The sequence below is a fragment of the Fukomys damarensis genome, unplaced genomic scaffold (genome assembly GCF_012274545.1).
Source record: "Fukomys damarensis isolate Sample0158 unplaced genomic scaffold, DMR_v1.0_HiC HiC_scaffold_12, whole genome shotgun sequence".
NCBI lineage: Eukaryota > Metazoa > Chordata > Mammalia > Rodentia > Bathyergidae > Fukomys > Fukomys damarensis.
This window is the reverse complement of record NW_022900924.1, coordinates 10,415,364-10,438,041: the sequence shown is the minus strand read 5'-3', so window position 1 is coordinate 10,438,041 and position 22,678 is coordinate 10,415,364. Positions and strand designations below refer to the sequence as shown.

The 22,678-nt window shown below is 42.1% G+C and overlaps 1 protein-coding gene across 2 annotated transcripts in view; it reads left to right on the top strand.

Annotated features, from left to right (window-relative positions):
- The first annotated feature begins 1,840 nt into the window (after window positions 1–1,840).
- The window catches only part of Tmem233 (transmembrane protein 233), a 35,244-nt gene continuing 14,406 nt past the window's right edge, over window positions 1,841–22,678 (top strand). Inside the window, exon 1 of one of the 2 annotated variants that reach the window (XM_033762411.1) lies at window positions 1,841–2,371. In XM_033762411.1, the coding sequence (XP_033618302.1) occupies window positions 2,108–2,371 (264 nt within the window). In that variant the 5' untranslated portion in view covers window positions 1,841–2,107. The remainder of the gene's footprint in view (window positions 2,372–22,678) is intronic. The other variant, XM_010604076.3, reaches the window with a different exon arrangement.

Sequence of the window (22,678 nt, the reverse complement as noted above, 5' to 3'; positions counted from 1 at the left end):
AAGAGCGAGAAGCAATTTAAATATGTTCAGGGACCATTTTCATCTCCAGAATTAAGGATTATTTTGATGTTACATCATTGCCTTTTCTCTTTTACTTTCCTTTTTAGTTTTATTTTAGGATTCCCTATTTTTAATGTTCATACAGAGATTTCTTTAACTGAAATACCGAATAGTTTCTTTGGTGTGAAAAACTATAATAGTACACAGGATCCTAATGAGACAATTAATAATGTGAAATAGGAAGTAAAGGGCTAAAGGTGTAAGGAAAGTGGGAAGGGTGGGGGAAAGGTAATAAGGGAGAGGAAAAAAATATGAGAAACTGAAAAAATGGAAATAAAGTGTTTGTAAATGGGGAGGAGAAGAGGGGGTGAAGGGAGGGCAGGGGCAAGGGGAAAAATGAGAATCAAGACCTATTATGTAAAGGTACAGAATCCCAATGATGAATGTAACTGTATTTGTATACCTAGATTGTACCAATATCCTCAATAAAATAGGAAAAAAAATTAAAATTAATCAAAAGTCCATGTTCAGCAAGCTCAAACACAGAAACAGCATGAAGGGCCTGGGCAGAGAAAAGATGCTCACCTTCTGGTGTCCAGGAAGCAGAGATCTAGGAAGGAATCTCAGGGGGAGCTAAACCCTTCCAGGCCACACACCCCCAGACCATGCCTCCTAGCAACAAGTCAGCTATTAACCCCCATAACCAATCACCTTCCAAAAGTGCTGCCTATGATTGGATGGGGCTCTTGTGGGACATCTAGATATAAACTATAATAGCCTCTCTGAGGAAGTGACATTTAAACTGACAATTGAAGGGTAAGAAAGGAAAAAACATGTGACAGCCTGGGAGAGCAGCATTTCAAGCAGAGGGCACAGCCAATTCAAAGGCGGAGTCTGATCTTTTGGTTCATTCCAACCTGAATTAACCAAAACGGGGGAGAGGAGACAATGGAGAAAATGGTATTTCATCTCTGAGTGCTCACCCAGCAAGCTACACTAAGCTTATCCCTGCTAGCAGCCTCTGTGCCCTGTGCTAACATGAGCAGGTGTAAGGAGGTCCCCTTACTCAGCCAATGGGGGACACAAATAACCAAATAAACACGGCCCCATGAATAAGTAAGAACATCACAGACAATCGTTCCATGTTCTAAGAAAGCCAAGCAGATGATTAATGCTCTTGAGTATGATGATGTGAGCAACTGTGCGCGCTATCCTGCTAGCTCAGACTATCCAGATTTTAGGTGGAATATTCAGGTGAATAACAGGTCTAACAGGTATATATCATCAACTATATTTGGAGGAAATAGCACCCTAATAAGAGCGAACATTTATGGAGCATGGAGATTTGCCTGGTTTAAATGTAATTTCAGAGTCCCTGTGAGACAGGGACTATTCATATTCCTCTTTTTTTTTTTTTTTTTTCAAATAAAGAAATTGGGGCCCAGCAAGGAAGGTGAAGGGACTTTCCTGAGGGCACTGATCTCTCATGTGACAATTTCCCAGCTTCATCTGGGTTCAGAGTCTCAGTTCTGGTCCCTCATGTATGGCCTTTCTTCCCAGGGGTCCTAGAGGTGGAAACATGGAGAGAGGAACTCCTTGTTTCCACATTTAAGGAAAAGTGGAAGTTCCCAGGGCAATCCCTTAACTCCAGTCTCCTGAGCACCCGGTGGAGTCTGGGAAGAATAGGAAGTCTGTGGCCCGCTTGGTAGGTGAGTCCTGTCCCCTTCCATGTATTCAAATTCGGTGGCTTTTAGCCGTGAGCTGGTCATCTTCAGCCCACGGGCTGGCCATCCTGAAACCTAAACAGCCTTGCTTCCCTTCCCTCCGCCCCCTTCCCTTCCAGACTTCTTAGGGTGAGTCTGTGCGTCTGTCCGGTAGTCTCTGAGTGCATCTGCAGTGCACTCTTCCAACGCTTCTCCCGTTTTTCCAGGATGATTGGTTCTCTTTCTCCTCACCTCCCCTCAGTCCCTTCCTACTTCCCTCCCTCCTTGTAGGGAGGCTCTTGGCCAAGCTCCCTGAGCCCAGCGGGTGCAGGCAAAGGAGGCAAGAAGGGTGAGGTCACATCTCCCTGGAGCCCGCGGCGCCGCTGGCTTTTCAGAACCTCGCCATGAGCGCGCAGCCACAGCCACAGCCCGAGCGGACAGTGAGCTCCTCAGCCCTCCGTGCACCATCGACTTCGCCCATGTCTCAGTACGCCCCCGGCTCGGACCTCAAGGGGGTTTTGGACAGCAGCAGTCCGGAGGCCAACACTGAAGATGATAAGACCGAAGAGGACATACCCATGCTGAAGAACTACCTGTGGCTCACAATCTTCTCCTGTTTTTGCCCCGCGTACCCCATCAACATCGTGGGTTTGGTCTTCTCCATCATGGTGAGTGGGTTGGTCCCAGAAGCAGCTAGGAAGGAGAGACCCTTCCTAGAAACCCCGAGGGCTCTCTGTGGGCTCCTTTCCTCGCAGCCTCCGCGCCCGCCCCTCCTCCAACTTTCCTCGGGTTCCCCAGCCGTCCCCGGACCACCAGCATCCCCCTAGGCACCTCTCTCTGAGACTGAGAACCCCCACCAAGCCTCGCTCAGGCTAACTTTATGCTTCTTTCAGCGCCCTTGATAGCCGCTCGCTCTCTAATCCGGGAAAGTTCTTGGACTTTGCTGCTGCTTCCCGCCGCCTCTAAAGGTCTAGATGCGCGCTTGGGCTCTCTGGGGGCCCAGAACTGTCTCTGTTAGCATAAACGCCAGGGCCCCGCCTCCACCACTCTCGCCGGGCTACTCGACTCTGCTTCCTGGACCCGGATCCGGCGCCTTAGCCCGACAGGGTTCAGGCATCGGTTCTCTTTCGCCTGTTCCAGTGCCCTTTGGCACCACCTCTCCACGGCGCGCGAAGCTAACTCACTCCCGCTGGTCTCCAGTTCCCTTTTGAACACCCCTTACGCCCCTTTCACCAGCGAAATGCACGCTCGCCTCCTCGCTTTTACTCCTGCCTCACCGCGTCGTAGCTACGACCCATTTGCTGCACACAGACCCTATCCCAGCACCCTCCACTGCGTCCTGCTCCCGGGCGCTCCCGGGAACACACTGGGGCTCCACGCTGGGTGTCTCTGCCTGCGCCCTCAGTGCGCTGGCCTCCCTGCAGAGAGCCTCTAGAGGAGAGGCCACTGTGCCACTGTTGCGGCTGTCAGGGAGCTCCGCTCCGCCGCCCCCTTCAACTCTCCTAGGAACTCCCCGCGAACGCCACCGGGAGGGCGACCGGCGCCGGCGAGGTCCTCCCCTTATTGACTGGAGCAGCTGGATTGGTGGCGGGGTTGGGGGTTGTTCAGATGGGCCCTGTCCCGGAACAACCCTAGAGGCAGCGCTCCTCCCCCAAGGCCCTGTCCTCTGCCTAGGACCGGGGAACTCCCTGCCACACACGTCCTGGTTCAGCTCCTTGAAAGTTGCGAACACCCCAACCCTTCCTTCCTTCCCCCATCAAGTCCTCCCACAGTTGCTCCTGAATAGCACCCCAGTCGCCTCTTAGGCTCCCAGAGACTGCATCTGCACCTGCACATTGCCTTTTCCACAACCCCGTTAGGCTGAGGGCAGCGACGCGAGGAGTGCGGCCGCTGACGCTCCAATTGCTCGGGTTCCATATCCTTGCGGCCACCACTTGCTAGCTATGTGTTTCCGGAAGTCGGAAATCGTAGTCTCTCCCAGGATCCGCACTTTCTTTGTACAGAAGGAGACTAACCCTTGCGTATTTTGTGGGGTTGTTGCCAGCATTCCTGAGATAATTGTAAAGCACTTAGCAATGTACCCGGAAGGGTGCTTATTATTATCTATTCAAGTATCACTTCAAGAGACGATCGCTGTTGAAAAATCAAAATGCCCCACAAGCTATGCTCTCCCTTTCTTGTTGCTTTTGGTCCAAAGTATTTCTCTTCATCTGATATGGAGATGTTTGCGTCCCCTCATTAGAATATAAGCACCATGAAGACAGGGACATTTGTCATGTTTGTTTGTGGCTGCTTCCTCAGCACCCAGAAGAGTATCTGGCACATGGCAGAGCTTACTAAATATTATGAAATGATGTGTGTGTGAAGGAATAGTGTTAATGGATCTTTATGTCTTCCTTGTTCCTGTTTTTCCCATATGGGAGTCCTAGAAGCCATGGCATCAGGTTCCTTAAGACCAACAGCCAACTTCCTCCCTTCCTTCCTCTCCTCAACATCCGCTCTTGGATGTTTTGCAGAGACACTGGGAAAGAGGGGAAGCCAAATCCTCCTGGCAGCAGCAGACTCTCTGGCTGGCACCAATCTAATAATGAAGCAGCCAATTCACCCCTTCCCCAGTGCCACTCAGAAAAACTGCCTGCACAGGCCTTTGCCCTCATTGGTGTGAAGTGAGCTGACTTTCCAGCTGGTACCGACAGGGTGGACCCTACTGGTGCCACTCGGTGTACCCTGGAAAGTGAGGCTTGCACAAACTTTGGACAAAAACCTCTTTCTAACACCCTCATCCCATTGCCCAAGCGTAGCCTTCTTTTTTTATTCTTTTAACTGGGAATTGAACCCACAGCAGTGCCTTGGCATGAAGATCTATTCCCAGCCCTTTTTTACTTCGAGACAGGGTCTCACTAAGTCTCTAAGTAGTCCAGGCTGGACTCAAATTTGCAGTGCTCCTGCCCCAGCCTCCCAGAGTGCTGGGATTACAGGCGTGCACCACCACACCCAGCTCCAACACTTTTTCAATAGTGTTACAGCCTTAACACAGATGTTGGAGAGAGAAAGCTGACTCTGGAGAAGTTTCAAAGCTTTTGAAAGCCTTGGTTTCTTCACCTGTAAAAAGAGGAATGTGAGCAGTGTTTTACATGGGGAAAACTGTTATAAAAATAAAATAAAATACATCAAGCCCCCATCCTTGTGTTAAGCATTTCAGTAACTGTCAGGCAGATGGGTAGATTTGGAATCTGGAGACATCATATGTCTTATACGAAAACAAGCAAAATATCAAACAAGTGAAAACTAAATCGTAAACAGTCCCTCCTACACCTTCTCTAATGTATTCTCTCTCCAATTTACTGACAATATTTTCGAACTAAAGCAGTATAGACCTGGGCTTGATATGTTTTATGACAGATTCTCAAGTGCAAAGCACAAAGAGGAAGAGGAAGGGTATGTGGGGGAGAAAGTGACTCTTTTCATCTGTTTTCTGTTGCTAATAATACAATACCACAGAATGAATGAAAAGTTATTTTTTTAAAAGAGATGGAAATATTTGTTGGGGGCTCATGGTTCTGGTCCAACATGAAGGGACCGCTTCTGGTGATTAACTTCCTGTCACTGGTATGCCAGATGGCACAGGGCATCTCATGATCAGAGACAGGGAGCACAGGAAAGACCTAAACAAACTGGCTTTTCTAGCAGGCCCACTTTCAAGCTACTGTATTAACTCATTAATCTATTAGTCATGTGAATGGATTAATTCATTCATGACAGCATTTTCCTAATCTTCTCTTAAAGGGGTCATGTGGTCTCACCTCTTAATATATCATAATGGGGTTAAATTTCAGCATGAGTTTTGAAGGGGATACACATATTCAAACCACAGCAGTGGCCATCTAATTCTGCTAGGAGTGTTCTTTCCCTACGAAGTCTTCCAGTGCTCAGTCCTGGGTATTTTCAGATCTCATTTATCTATAAATTGTGACAAGTTCAGATGACAGTGGTGTGTCTGGAGGTCCCTACTAGGGGTAGCACTATTCCCATGGAGAGAGGAGGAATCTGTGAAAGTCTGTTTAAGAAGTCGTTAGACAAAAAGAGACCATCTACTACCCTCAAGAAGTAAGGCACTACTGCCTTGCCAACTGTTCTAGAAGACAAGACATTTGCTCTCTGCTGAGATTAAACAGAATAACTATAGACACCAGTCACAGCTGAGAGGAGAGTTGAGGTGCTGTACCGAAAGAGAGGTTAAGGGAAAGCCAGCATGTTGAACAAGGAAGCTTTTGCCTCCACTTGACTCCTTTACTCTGACATCCAGACAGGAGATTGGAGTATTGCCCCTAAGATGTAACCAGTTCAAAAAAAAAAATCCATTAGGAGTCCTCCAAAAGTCCTAAGGACTTGAAATCTACATCCATTCATCCTATAGAATGCCCAGTCATTGACAAACTCCATCACCATACGTATGCTTAAGAATATTTCTCAGTAATCTACCATTCCAAGGAAGTTCCAGAAAAGGAAAATGGACAAAAGAAAATTATTAAATAAAGTACACAGGAAAAGTTCCCCGAACTGTACACATGAATTGCCAGATTTAAAGGATCCTCCGATATCCAATAAAATAAATGAAACAAAATGTATACCAAGGCACAGCATGGTGGGATTTTAGATATTAAAGGATAAAATTTCTCTCCAGCCTTTCAAATCTCCAAAGGGGAGAAATATGCAACATAGAGATTCATAATGGCTCAGAATTCTCATCAGTAATGCTGAAAGGTGAACAATAATGAAAAATGACTTCAAAATTATGAAGAAAAATTATTTCTAACTTTGATGTGAGGCCTAAGTAATCATTTAAGAGAGAGAGAAAAATAAAAACATTTTCAAACATTTAAGATCTCAAAAAGTACTGCCTGTCATGCATCTTTTCTCAGGAAGTCATGCAATTGATGGGAAGGGATCAAGAAAAAGAAGTATCTGACCCACAAAAGCATCCAAGAGAAATATCCCTTAAAACAAGGCAGTTGGTCTCATAAACTCACAGAAGAAACAGCTGACAACGGACAGTGTCCAAAGCCACAGCCATAAACCATTATCTGGTTGTGAGCTGCACAGTAAGCAAGAGAGCTGGCCTAAATCTGACCACACCTGCTCTGGGAGACAAAGTCTGTGGCCACAAAGAAAGTAAACACCCACAAGATGAAAGGCAAACCAAACTGAGTCTTCTTTCCATCTGACCCAGGCTCCACCAGGAATGGCTCATCCATCAAAACTGTGTTTCAGTTGGACCTCAGTGAGGTGTAGAGAGGAGATTTGCCTCCTTCCAGTGACCAGGGAAGAACAATGGAAATATGAGATCTTTGTCCAGGCAGCTGACTCACAGCAGTTGATGCCGCCTATAAGTTGTTGGGTCTTTCTCTGTACCATTTTGGGTTTCTCCTATACGACTGTCACCTATGCAATGAGGCATTAAGATGATGGATGCTTGTGGCTTATTTCGTATTAATTTCTGTTCTTACAGCTCTGAAGGACATTCAGATAGTTCCATATGGCCAAGACACTGTCTGAAGTGTGCCTTTGTTTGAAAGCTGTCTTCTAGATAGCCACAGATTTCATAGATCTGCATGTCGTCCAAGCAGCCCCTACCTTTGTTTTTACTTTCATCAATTTCACCACTGTGTGGGAGAGGCTGGCCATGGACATTTGATATTCAGATATTTAAATTTAAATTGCTGTGGAAGTCCTTTCATCCTCGATTGTTGGATCACAGATTATATCTATTTCAAGATGTTCATCTGCGTGAAAAGCTATACATTTTAAATCCCATTTGAATTTGTTGATGAAATGTTATAATGGTTGAATTTGTTGTAAAATACTGAGGTGGGTGTTAAAAACCAAGATCAGAGCCGGGAGTGGAGGTGCATGCCTGTAATCCCAGCACTATGGAAGCTGAGGTAGGAGGATCGCTGTGAGTTCAAGACCAGCCTGGGCTACATAGTGAGTTCCAGGCCAGTCTCAACTACATAGTGAGACCCTGTCTCAACAAACAAACAAACAAAAAACAAAAATCCCAAGATCAGCCACTAATGGACGGTTGTTGCAGCTGGGTTATAGGAACATGGAGATCTGCTATATTACCCTATTAATATTTGTATAACTCTGAACTTTCTAATATAGAAGGAAGGAATCTAGACAAAATTTCCCTTCCAAAGTTATTAAACACTGTGCAGATTAAAGACAAAAAAAAAAGAAGAAGAAGAAGAAGATAAGAGAAACAGCAGCTATTGAATGACTTGTCCAAGCAGGCCGTGATGGAGGAGGAGTTTGTCATCAATTAATAAGCAAACTATTTCTGGTTTATGCATACACTGTAATGCCTGATTATTTGGAGAATATCTTCAAACAATCAAAGAGAAGCCAGGGTGGATTCATACCCTAGAACGATGCTTCTTATATTTTATCCCCTGAGGATTTTATTAAAATGCATATTCTACTTTTATTTCAAGGCTCAGCTGGAAAATCATCTCCTTAAGAAATCGATCCTTGATCTGCCCCTTTCTGCTTCTTGCCAACCCCACTGTAATCTGAACCTACTTCCCTCAGACTGTCTTTACTTCCTCGCATTACCCCTAGACCTAGTGCTGGGATCGGTATACAGTCAGCACGTAACAATGTCTGAAGAATGAACGAATGAATGTAGGCCCAAGTCTCTTCCTGCCTTTGTCAGTAAGGACTCCTTTCTTTTCTCCAGTTATATTCTGCATCTCTGCCAGTACTTTTGGGGAAAACATCCAAGAGACTCAGGCAAATGCCAGAGGTCACTAAGAGGTTGGCCATAGCTCGGCTCCCAAGGATCACTTTCCCGGCTGTTCTGGAGCTCACTCATATCTTCACCCTGGAAACACTAATGGATACACATTTGAAAACTGGTCTTTATTCTATGCGTGCTAGTTCAAGGTGTGACACTTGTCGATTCAAAACACCTTGTTTAAAAAATCTGATCCATTTAGAAACATACCCGAAAGCCTCTAATTCTCTACGTTCAAGAGTTAAGCCAGACTTTCCAAAATGGGGCTTCTTTAGACAACTGCTTCTGCCTGATGCTAACAAATTTTACCAAAGAGGTGGGGGCAGGGAAGGTGAGATTGAGACGTTCAGGACTAGGTCAGGCAAAATTAATGATTCCCTTTCCTTCCCAGCTTCCCAGGGCCTTGGTCAGCCACTATGTCTTGCAGCTTTTTTCCTGCAACAGTATAGCAGGGAACGTTTATGAAGCACGTTGCTGGGAATCCTTTGATCCTAAGGGGAATGTGCCCCAGACAGACCTTCAGAAGAAACACTGCTCTTAATGACCTGTTGGTTCTCACTGAATGAAATGAGCCATTGCTGATACTGGGATGAAGGTAGAGAGCTCCACCTCCAAACTTTCCCTCTCATCTCCCCTTTCTTCCAACATGCGCATTTTTAATGAGTCTTCCTAGCCAAACTTCTGCCTCTTTTCTTCCACCCTCATTGTTTGCGTTTTCCCCTCCATATGAAATTGAGGTACTTGTCTTTCTCTTTTCCTTACTCTTTACATCATTCTCCCTATTCATCAAACAGAAGGAGAGAACTTCTATATTTAACTCCCTTTTCAGATAACTTTATTTGTTCTTTTTTTCTGAATGTTTCTTACAATAGCGTGGTACATATGTTATTGTGGTTACTATTATAGCATTTAGATGGTGTCTTTAAAACACTTTCATATCAACACGATTTTCACTTGTTCCTCTCAAAATCCAGGCAAGCTATGAAAGAAAGCTGCTCTCCCCATTTGCCCATTAGAAGACGGGCTCATAAGGTGACAATAGTGGATGAAATAGAATATAACAGTCCTTGTCCCCAGGCAGTTTACTGTCTCATCCCTTGAAGCATTGTAATCAGATGGCTGTGTCTTGCCAATTGATACTAGGAACACAACTTTGATGCTCTGAAAGCTTTCTCTTTTAATAGATTTCCCTCATCGATAACAAGATACATTGTATAATATTCTCAATCAAGACTGGCAGAATTCCCCCCTAGCTCTGGGCTTTCATGACAGACAGGCAAAAGGACAATTCTCACTTGTCCTTGAAGATATTTATGGGAAGAAGAGGACAGAAAGTCCTAGATGGAAACAGATAAGCATGGACGAGTTAATGATGAAAAGGAGGAAATACACCTCGCAATCTGGAGCCCAGTCTCAGAATTCCCAGAAATACCTTTAGGTACAGAAACTTAGGAGCAAGCAAAATCTAAACAAGGAACCCCAGAGTCATCTGAAAACTCAGATATTGTTGCTAAAAATACGTACTAAGTGCTCACATACGTCAAGCTATTTTGATGGAAACCTACATCAGAGTTCAGAGTCTAAAACAATATTGGTGTATATAAGCTTTAAGTTCTCACATCTAGACAGACGGACCTCAGACTATGTTCAGGCAGTAATGTATTCTACAAGTAGGTGGGCAGGGAAGAAGGAAGGTGAGAGGAAGAAGGAGAATGAGATAGAAAAACAGAAAATGGATAGAAATACAGAGAGACAGAGTTATAGAGACAGAAACAGATCAAGAGAGACAGACTAAGAAAAATGGAAAATCTCACCTACTTCCCACTAGACAAATATGTTCTAAAAATACAAGGGTAAAGAAGATCAGGGTAGCTTTAAAAGAGAGAAGAGGTGGTTGAAATAAAAGGGAACACATTCTAAATTAGGAAGTCAGTGCTGCAACTCAAAGGATCAGAACATTAGCATATTCACAATAACCAATACAAATTTTTAAATGCCAGAAACAAATTTAGGACACATGTAGGATCTATACAAAGACAGCTTCACCAAGAGATTAAAACTGAAAAACAATACAAGATTCCAATAATGAATATAACTGTACTGTATACCTAAAATGTACCAATAAACCCAATAAACAAAAAGAAAGGCATACTATCATCCCAGCATCAGTGATGAAGTGAATTACAAGTTAACGAATATGAAAGTATAGTGCTTAACACAGTGTAACTGCCTAGTTAATATGTGTTGTTGTCATTGTTATATATAAAGAAAATTTGTGATAGACATAAATATTGACTCCAACATAAAATATTGTCCAAGTAAATTATAATGCATCTATTTTACATGGAAATGGAAACATGAAAAATTACGTAACTGTTAGAATCATACTTTTGAAGAATGTCGTGATATAGGGAAATGCTTAGGGTAAAGAATCAAATGGAAAAAACGGAATACAAGACTGAAGTGTAGTGAAACTGGATATTTTCTATCTATGAAAAGTATACTGATACACATATAAATGTACTTGCCTTGTGTGAACATACATGAGGAAAAGGCTGAAAATATCCCAAAATGTCTCCAGACCATACACAAGTTAGCAAGTAAACACGATCCTTTCAGAGCGTGATAAGCACTGCAAAGAAAACAGGGAGGTATAAGAGAGATGGATTTAGTCGGAACAGGTGGTAGAGAGAAGAAATTCTACTTTAGAAATGGTGACCAGGGCTGGGGATTTAGCTCAGCGGTTCGGTGGCCTGCCTTGAAAGCACAAGGACCCGAGTTCAATCCCCGGTACCAAAAAGGAAAAAAAAAAAAGAAATGGTGATCAGCAAAGGCTACAGAATGAGAAGCTAGCTGTGTCATCTGTGTCATCCACTTACAATGAGTTTAACTTCCCCATCAAGTAACCTTAAGGTAGGCTACAAAATTGAGACCTGAGTTCTCTGTCACGTAGTAGTGGGTCCCACAAGAGCTCTAACAGACCTTCCTCTGCCCAGGTCTCAAGCCAACCTGCTTCCACATTTAGTACCAATTCATGACCTACTTTTACTTCAACCCACCTTCCAAACTGGACAACTGCTCTAAGCTAATCTGATCATTGTAGAAGCAGGTTTGTTCTTGTCTGGGTCCCTGCTTCCCCAGGCATTAGTGATCTGTGATCTGAAATGGGGCTTACACTAATCAATAATACCTCAAGTTTGTCTGGTTCTTATCCTTGACCACCAGGTCAACTCCCTGCAAAACACCCATCTCTATTTCTAGGGGGTGTGTCTTTGGTGCACCAACAAGTCTAACTGCAAGATCTTCTTGGTCTGAGTGCTGCTTCCAGTGGGCACTGGGGTAGCCATCAGAAACCCCCAGGTTGCTTCTAAGCCCTGTCATTATCTCTTGCCAAAGAATCACCAATTACTCTGGGAACCACCATTGTCTAGTGGAGCCCTCAAGGAGCAAGAGCTCTGTCCCTGGACCTTTTGTCTTTAAAATAAACAGTAATGATATACGTCTCAGTGGGATGTTCAAAAGGCTGTGCAACAATCATCACTATCTAATTCCAATAAATTATCATCACCCCCAAAATAAACTCCATATATATTGTCAATCACTCTTCATTCCCAATGTCCCTCAGCAACCATAAATTTACTTTCTGTCTCTATGGTTTTGCCCATTCTGGATATTTCATATAAATGGAATCATATACTATATGATATTTTATGTCTGGCTTCTTTCATTTTGTACAATATATTCAAGATCTATCCATATTGTAATATGTATTGATACCACCTTTTCTAAAGTGAAATAATATTCTATTATTATAAGGATAAGCCACAGTTGGTTTTTCCATTCATTCACAGATGGACATTTGGGTTGTTTGTACTTGAAAACTCTTTGAAACAACCATTCAGATATTAGTATGTATATATATATATATATATATATAAAAGTATTTGGAGTTTTGCTTTGCTTTGCTTTGCTTTGTTTGCAATACTGGGGATTTTTCTTACTTTTGTGTTGAGACAGGGTTTCACTAAGTTGCCCAAGCTGTACTCAAACTTGAAAACCTCCTTCTCAGCCTCCCAAGTAGCTGGGTTTTACAGATCTATGCCACCACACTCAGTTTCCTTTAATTTTTTGAGGAACTGCCAGACTGTTTTCCAATGAGTACTGTAGGAGGACTCCAGTTTCTCTGTAGCCTCAATAGACTATTATTATGTATTTTTATACTAGCTATCCAAATGTGTGTAAAGGGGTGTCTTCCTGAGGTTCTGATGCTCATTTCTCTAATGACTAATAATACAAAGCATCTTTTCATGTGCTTTTTTGGCCATTTTATATCACCTTCAAAGAAATGCCTATTCAGATCCTTAGATCATTTTTAATTCTCTCTCTCTCTCCCTCTCTCTCTCTCTCTCTCATTAGAGTAGGAAAAACTTATTGAAAGAAAGATAGCTTCTGCCTGAGAGAGACAGAAGGGGGACTAGAAAATGGGTTACCCACCCACCCTGTTTCTCAAAGGCGTTTTATGTCACAAAGCCACAAAGTGAGGCAGGTTCCAGGTAGGATAAAACTATAGTCAATCAGAAGACTACAAGTACAGTTGCTCAGGTAATATTGATTAAATGGGGATCCAATGGGGAAGCAAGCCACACAGCTAGTATACAAGGAATGAGCAAAGATTTTCAGTGGTAAGGGGTGGGTCAGGGATCTTTCTTAGAAGATCTTGGTCCCCCACCCAGGTGATGACACCTATTTAGAATATCAATCACTGCTATTCATCCCCAGGGGAAGCACTTGGGTGTGTTAGTTTATTTTCTTTTACAGTGCTGGCCTTCAATGAATGTGTCTTGATTATCCTCCAAGTTGGCTTCTGCGCTGTCCTCCATGTTTGTTCCTTGAAGGCTGGCCCTGTCTAACTGCACAAGATAACTAATTAACTTACCTATCTAAAATATCCCCCCCTCCAAGAAGTACCCCTAACTGCTGTGAGGGGGCAAAGGGCAAAGACCATTCTGGCTACTTCTGGCTGAAGAGGGTCACAGTTGTGATCAGCAGTAGCGTTATGCTGCAGAGGGTCTATCTAAAGGGCCTCAATAGGCACCTGGCATTGTCATCTTCAGTGGGCATAGAGCTTTAAGTCAAAGATGTAGGATCTTATAGAAAAGGTTCGTTCATGTCCTGGATCTTTGCTAACCTTGAAGGGCCAGGGCCAAAATATTGGCTGTCTTCTTAGCCCAGTTACCTCTCTTGTTTTGGTCTCTAAACTTTAGCTGTCGAACACCTCCATCCAGTAATCTTGTTAGAAGACGTCAAAAATGATATAGGGGGAATAGATGCAACTCCCAAATCTGCTAGATAGCCAAAGTGCAAGTTCATGTTCTCTAAAATTGAAGACTGAATTTAAGAACAACGGAAGTCAAGAGTAGGAAAAAATTGTTGAAAGATAGCTTCTGCCTAAGAGAGACAGAAGGAGGACCAGGAAGTGGGTTACCCTAATTCTCTTCATTGTTGAATTATAAGCATTCTTTATAAATTCTGGATTTAAGTCCCTTACCAACATGTGATTACCAAACATTTTTCTTCCTATCTGTGGTTTGTCTAGGCCTTGCTTACTTCACTAGGGTTTGGTCCATGTTGAAGAGCACTGTCTGTTTGCTGCAGAGGTTTTGTGAAACAGTTCCTTCCTTTTTTTTTTTTTTTTTTTTTTTCCACACTGGGAATCAAACTCAGGACCTTGGGCTTATGAGGCAGGCACAGTGCCACTGAGCTAAATCTCCAGCCTACTCCTTCCATTTTTGCTTGTGACATCTCTCTCCTTTGGCCCCCAACAGAACACTGGCCTGAGAACAGATTCAAAGGCAGATGACATGTTACCTCTGGCTCTGAACTCAATTCCAGAGTTTGTCTATTAGCTCTGTCCCTTGCCCTACTTCTCTGGGGCTGTTATCCCACCTATATACTCGAAAAATTAATGCCAAACACTCTGCAGTGTTTTGAAATTAAATGAAATAAGGGAGCCTCCTTTACAGTTATCTCATTTAAGCCTCAGATCCAACTTGTGCTGTAGGTAATATTATCCTTATTTTACAAGGGAGAAAGTTAGGTCTCAGAGCAATCCCTGTAAATCTTATTTTTCTTTGGGTTCAGCTACTACTATATTAAAAATCCATATATCTATTTTCTAACATAGTCTGTAATAAAATGAGGCACAGTACCATTCACATATACATACCAGTATACAGATGTTGGTGGCAGGTTGTAGAATCAGAGGAGTTTCCATTTAAAAGAAAATCCTTAATAATCCCAACCTATAAAATAGAGGCCAAACAGCCCATCAAGTCCTCCACTGCAAACAAACAAACAAACCTGAATCATGGTCTCCACTGTGCTTCATTCCCTGTGGGGGAAAAAAATTTTTTTTTCTGGTGCTGGGGATGGAAATCAGGGCCTCACACAGGCTAAGCAAGTGCTGTATCACTGAGCTACCCCTCCACCCACATGTTCTGAGACAGGATCTCACTATCTTGGATCTCAAACTTCCCAAGCTTCTGGGCTCAATCACCGTGTTCCAGCCTCTCGGGTAGCTGAGACTGTGGGAGTGCATCACCACATTGGGCTTCCACTCTTAGTGATGTATGTTAGTGATAATTTCACGGCTCCTTCAACTCTATAAAGGCAGGGACCTTGTCTGCCTGCTTCCTTCCTGGCAGGTATCCCTAGCACTTACAACTTAGTATATGTTAGTAGCTTAATATGTTTTTAATGAAGGCATAAATGAATACAGAAAGTGGTTTGCAAAGTCTTCGTTGCCTGGGAAGTGTTCCACTAGACTACTGTCTCCTTTCTTATGGCAGCAAATAGAAAATAGCTTCTATTTATCAAACATTAGGCTATGCCAGGCACTGTGCTAAGAGCTTCCAATGTATTCATTCATCCCATCAGCCTGGAAATTCCATGAAGTACAGACTTCGTTTGACCATTGCCCCCATCTGTAGAAGAAGCACGGAATAAGGCACAGAGAAGTTAAGTACCTCGCTCCAGATTCCACAAGCAGTTGACAGACCTGGGTGGAGCCCAGGCAGACTAGCTCAGAGCTGGTCTCCATCTTCATGGCACGGTGCCTTGTAATACGAAAAACAAAATATTAATCTCCAAGGCCAATGTCAGGTCACGGTCCCCAAACTTTAGTCTCACAGAGGATTCTCCACTTAATACCAGAATTGGAAGCTGCAACTAGCTCTTGCCTTGAAGAAACATAAGATCCAAATGAAGCTGTCTGTAAGACTGTCACACAAAGTCAAGTAAAAACTAGGGCCGAGGATTCAGCTCAGTGATGCCACCACCTGCATCACAAGTGCAAGGACCTGAGTTCTGTTACAGAAGGAGCTGGTAAGTGACACACAGAGATGCAAAAGTGGGTAAAACAAAATCGTTTGCTTTGCTAGAAAAGGATCGGCCTGCACCAAGGGCTGCGCCATATGACTGACCACAGGCTGGGTTATGATCTATCTTTTATAGGAGCTTTACAATCATGACCTCATTTTAGGTAGTTCGATAAGACATTCCAGTTCTCTCAGTTCCCATCACAGATAGATGTACAATCATGGTCACAAGACAGTTTAATTTAAAACCAAATGTAGCATCGTCTTTGTGGTTAGGATGTTCATCTTTAGGAGCCACCTAGTTAGCTATTCTAGCTCACAAGAGTAGGGGTCAGGGTAGGAAAGCAGGACTTTCATCTTAGCTCTTTTATAGCCATATGATTTACAGAAAGCTTAGGGTTTTGGGTCTAAGTGTACTCTGCTAGTTAGGTATGGAGATTGTTACCTTAGTTTAAACATCTGGTCTCACCCTGGGGATGTGGCTAAGCACTTCCAGCATCTTTTAATCTTATAACATTTTAAACTGGGGCTATGTGCCTTCAAGCTTTGTAGTTAATGATGAAACCTCTGGTACTGTTGTCCTAAGAAATAAGCAAAGCAAAGCAAAAGTGAAAGACAGTGGTTTTCCTATATTTCCTTAACATTTTGTAGGCTTCAGACTATTTACATGAGTTCTCTTTATCAGGTTGTTTCCCCAGTATCAAAAAAAAAAGAGGGGCCAGGGATTTAGCTCAGTAGTTCTGCCACCAGCCTTACAAGCTCAAGATCGGAGTTCGATCCCTGGTACCAAAAAAAAAAAGAGGAGTTAAAATCAAGTGAAAATTAAAAATCTTCTGGATCTCTCAATAGTCTAATTTTAGTGGTGTGGAGGACAAAAAACAATTCAGATAACTAACAGAATTAATTTCCCTAGAATCACAGAAATAAAATTTCATCTATTTGGTCAACCAAGACTTGTTCTTTCCATATAAGCAACCATCTAACTGTCCAACTGGCTAGATATTTGTACATAAGAAGGCTGTTTCCAAGCAAAGCATGATAAGTTTAAAAAATGGCTATATGAGTATTTTTATTTTGCATTTAAAATGTACATGAGGGAATGTGATGTGTCAGACTCACCCTCTGGCACTGGAAATAGAATGATGGTATAATGACTGTGTGCCTCCTGGAGTGCCCAGTCAATGGACAGAGAAAACACTCAAAAGTCAAACACCAACTGAATAAAGTAACTGTGACTTGCAATGACAGTCATGAAGGAAACAATGCAAGCAATGACTCAGAGCCTACTGACTATGGTCAGGTATCTCCTTAAGATGAGGTGGCTGAAGAAGTAGACACGTAGGGCCAGAGATTTAGCAAGGAGTAGGCGGGGGGGAGGAGGAGAAGGAGAAGTAGACATGGTATAAGCTGAGTTGGTTAGAATAAGCAAGCATTGGCCACACACGAGACAGAGAGGGAAGAGGGTACCAAGCTTCTCTCTTTATCCGCTGCAGTTAACAGCAATGTGCCTTCTGCCATGGAAGAAGAGGATTCAGTGGCCAAGAGGGTTCTCACAGGATTTGATTATGTGATGTGCATAAAGTTGTGGTTAGTACAGGGCCTGGTGAGAAATGGGTATTCGATAAATATTCACAATTATACTAATATGATGATTATAACTAATGCTGCTCCTGGCTTCTTTCTTTTCCTCCAGCCCCTCCTTGTTTCTTTCCCTCTCTCCCTCCCTCCTACATTTCAGCTACACTGGGTTTTCCTGGAGACCATCAACAAAATGGTTCTTTCCCACCTCCAGATCTCTGTACTTACTTAGCTGTGCTCCCTAGCAGGCACCTTCTTCCCCAGCTCTTTGCAGGCCTGGCTCCTTCTCAGCTCTCAGTCTACCTATGCCTGCCTTACAGAACTCCCTTCCTCCACTCTACTTTCCTTGCCCTAATAATCCTCTGCAATCATCATGTTCATTTTCATTATCCTTATTTATTTTCAGTCTCCACCAGAACATAAGATCCACAAGGGCTGGAAGAAGTGCCTGGCACAAAGGTGGTGCTCAAAAAACTGATTTTGAATGAATGAACGAGTACCCATCTAGGACAGTGGTTCTTGACTCTGGCTGCCCCTTAGAAAGACCTAGGAAAATCTTTTTTTAAATGCTCTGGATCCTACCTCAAAGATCCTGATTCAGGGGATCTAGAATGGGGCTTGCACACAGGAATATTTTAAATCCAGCCCCCTCTCAGTAGTTCTAAGGTGCAGACAGGGTTAGGACCATCAATAAAGAGGACTATAAATGCTGTAACTTTGGAGAATATTGTCTCCGGTTCACACTGGAAACAACCCCATAGGTGATGCTGTCCTGAGTGGGGAATCAGGAAGGATGTAGCACATGTTCTGCTCTAAGGACCAGAGGGAAGGAACTAAATATTTCCCTCACCTATAACAGTGGAATAGCTTTATCATTTGGTGAAAAGTATCACAAACTCCTGGAACATCAGATCCAGATTATCAGAATTTATGGGTTATTGTTGCCTTCTTTTATGTGGATGCCAGTATGTATACCCTTTGACGGGTAGCCAGGAGAAACTGCAGGGCCTCACAACAGTCTTGATGCATCCTTCCTGAGCTTCAGCATAGAAACAGTCAACCTCCCTTCTGGCTCCTGACCAACTTTCCTTTCATGGTCATTTGAGTATCATGTGTTCATCCAGGAACGGGGTGTACAAATAAGCCTCAAATAACCATGTGCAAGGACTATGATGTCCCTAGATTTACTACCAGAGGGAGGACTTTGTGCACTTTTTTGTTGAACATACAGAACTGGCCTATTATTACAAAGAAATTTACTGGCTCAGGGGCCTGACAAAAACTGGGGTGCTCTTGCTAGGTTTTGTGCTGACTCTTACATTTTGCAAGCATGAGCTCAAGGCTCAGAGAAAAGCAAAGAGACACTTCAGGGGATACTGAAGGGCCTTACAAAATGTGTGATGAGACCCATTTGTTCTATATTCTGTTCATTTTCATCCCAGAAGAAAATAAAAGCTGGGATGAAATTAAAGGCACTTCTTTTTAACTACTTTGTGGGCTGAACAAAGATAGTCACTGGCTGTTTTGCACTTCAAAAGCAGAGCAGTTATTTGATAAAATTATGAGTTCGACAGCTTAGAAAGAAACTCCAGGCAACGTCAAAATACCACAAGTACAAATTAAAGGGCACAGGGCTGCCAGATGCAGTGGCATCTGCCAGATGTAATGGCATGCACCTGTAATCCTAGCTACTCAGGAGGCTGAGGCTGGAGGGTTGTAAGTTCAAGGCCAGCCTGGGCAATTTAGTGAAACCCTGTCTAAAATAGGACAGGACAGGACAGGATAGGATAGGATAGGATAGAGTAGGATAGGATAGGTGAGTGGGCATGGAGGAAAAGTATGATTTAACTGAGTAACTGAGGGAATTTCTTTGTAGTAATGGGGCAGTTCTGTATCCTGATTGTAGTCATAGTTACTTGAATGTACAAAGTTCTACAAAATGTTGTAGAACTATAAACACACAAAAAAGAGTGCGTGTAAAATGGGTGAAACCTGAGTAAGTCTGTACCTGAGTTGATTTGGGCTATTAGTTTCCATGTTTTGACAAAATACTGCGGCCACCTAAGACATCATCACTAAGGGATACTGACTGAAGGGAATCTGGGTACCATCTTTGTAACTTCTTGCAAGCCTTAAACTATATCAAAATCACAGTTGTAATAATCATATTTTTAAAAGAACTATAGACCAGGAGAAAATAGGAGAACACTTTGCCAAATAAGTATAACACTAAGGAGTATTATCTGCCATGCTACTCAGTACAGTTGCCTACTGAGCACTTGAAAAATTATTAGTTTAATAAGTTTTAATGACAATACTTTGAACATGTTGGATTTAATAAAATATACATTATTAAAGTTAATTTCATTCACTTATACTTTTTTAATGTGACTACTAAAAAATTTATAATTATCTATGTGGCTTCCGTTGTATTTATCTTGATAATATTGATCTGTCACATATAAAAAATTCTCACAGCTGGGCGTGGTGGCGCATGCCTGGAATCCCAGCACTCGGAAGACTAAGGCAGAAGGATCGCTGTGAGTTCGAGACCAGCCTGGGCTACACAGTGAGTTCCAGGTCAGTCTCGACTACATAGTGAGACCCTGTCTCAAAAAAAACAAACAAACAAACAAAAAAAGTTCTCACAAGTCAGTAAGACAAACCAGTAGTAAGTTAAACAAAAGATATGAGCTAAAATTCATCAAGAAGAGGTAAATACAATCAATAAACATTCATTCACATATTCACTTATTCACTCAACACATATGTGCTCAGCTCTTGAGGTTTAAACACTGTGTTAGTTACCAAATTCGTTAGTCTAAAAAGGCCTCTTTGAAGAGGTGGCATTGGAGCAAAGGTCTAAAAGATGAAAAGATGGCTTCCCTGTGCCATTAACTAAATAAAGGTTATTTTAAAATTCTTTTTCCCACACACATAAAAAATTGTTTCACCCTTCAGAATTAGAAAAAAAAATAGATTGAAAATGTACAGCATTGGCAAGGATGAGGAGAAAATGACACTTAAATACTCTTACTGGAAACACGTACTAAATAAAATCTAGATGGAACTGATTAAAAAAAAAATACTCTCACTGGAAGGGTAGACTTGCTAACCTTTCTGCAGGGCAATTTGGCTCTCCACATGTACACTCATAGATTTTAACTCTCCATCTTATTCCCAGGGATCTACCCTCGGGGAGGCTCAAATATATGCAAAAGATATACCAAGGGTTGAGGATGTAGATAGTGATAGAGCATTTGCCTCTCATATATGAAGCCCTGGGTTTGATTCCCAGCACCAGAAAAAAAACAGACAGATAGATAGATAAGATAGATGGATAGATAGATAGATAGATAATCCACTACATCATTTTACATAATCACAACACACTTTAAGTAACTAAAATGTCTATTGGAAAGGTGTGACAATTTAAATTGACTATGAATCCATCAAAAGCACCTATACACTCAGTAAGTAGAGTACATATATATAATACTGGTAAATGTGAAGCTATGTGAAAATTAAAAGTAACAAAGGGAAGATTGTGCCATGATACACAGGAATACAACCTTGATGCCATGTGAAGAAGTCTATCAATATAATTTGGCATTGTTAAGTTATGAATAGAGAAGGAGACCAGGAATGAGATATATCCAGAAGGTCTAGCTTGGAAGTCTGGCCACTCAATATTAAGTGGAAGACAGCAAGTTTCAGAACAAGTGTCATATGATATTGTACATATTTTTGGAACAAAGTAAAACAAAACAAAACAAAAAATCTATCTGTTACTGTGTGTGCATGCACTCACACGTGCAGTGTCTACATATAAATACACACATACAGACTTTACCCAACTAACTATGCGAATTTGGGTGAAATGCTTTCTTTGTCCTTTAGTTTTGCCATAAGTAAAATGGAAAATAAACCACCTTCCTTGTAGGATTGTCATGAGGACCAATGAGCTAATTCTTTTTTTTTAAATTGAGTTTATTGGTACATTTTAGGTATACAGGACAGTTACATTCATTATTAGGATCCTGTACCTTTACATGACACGTCTTGGTTCTCATTTTTTTCCCCTTGTCCCTGCCCTCCCTTCACCCCTCTCCTCCCCTCCCCATTTACAAACACTTTATTTCCATCTTTTCATTTTCTCACATTTGTTTCTTTTCCCTTATTACTTTTCCCCTACCCTTTCCACTTTCCCTACACCTTTAGCCCTTTTCTTCCCATTTCACAATGTCAGTTCCAATGAGCTAATTCTTGACCACTATTTAATATGGCACCTGGCACATAATAAATGGTCAATAAATGTTATATATTGAAATTGTTATTCTGCCAAAGAATCGATCAGAGTCTGTATAAATTCAGCTTTCCATTGCTATGAAAAATTTCAGTTTTTTCATTACCATAAAAAAACCTGAGATGATCGACTTAAAAAGAGAAAATGTTTATTTTGGCTCAGTTTTGAAGTTTTCAGTCCATGGTTGTTGACCATTTTACTTTGGGCCTATCACAGTACATCATGATCATGGCAGGAGCACATGGTGGAGGAAGTTAATGACCTTATGGAAAAAACGGGCAAGCCAGGATTACAAAGCCCCTTGAAGGCCACACCCCCAATGACCTAAAAAAAAAAAAATCTCACACTAGGCCACACCTTTTAAAGGCTCCACCACCTTCCAATAGCACCACAAGCTGGGAGCCAAGCTTTTAACACATTGGTTTTGAGGGGACATTTAAGATCCAAAGCAGAACAAGGGCCAAAACATTTAGAAAACAAAAGATTTTACTTGAAAAGAAAAAGAAGGAAGTCCAATGCTCAACAGGCCAACTAGCCATTTTTTAAAAATCACAAAACAAGCACTTAAAGGAAACAAATGCAAAGTTTCTGAGGTTACCATAAAGTTTTATATTAAGCTGCTTGCAGGGGGAAAAATACAATATCTTTCTCAAGAGTTTACAGGATCCCAAAGAAAGTATGTTTAGACCTCAACATTGCCAAAGACAGGTATGAAATTGTATTTGCCAAGATTTATGGAAAATATTCAAAGTTTTAACAGTTGAAGGACCAGGATTAGATAAACTGACTCTGTTGATCTCAGGATGCAAATTGCTTTTTTTTTTCTCCTAACAGTGATATATTATGTGCTTAGTCATAATAGAAGCAAGGGAATATGTCAGTGTTTTTTTTCCAGGAAACATTAAAAAAAAAAAAAAAA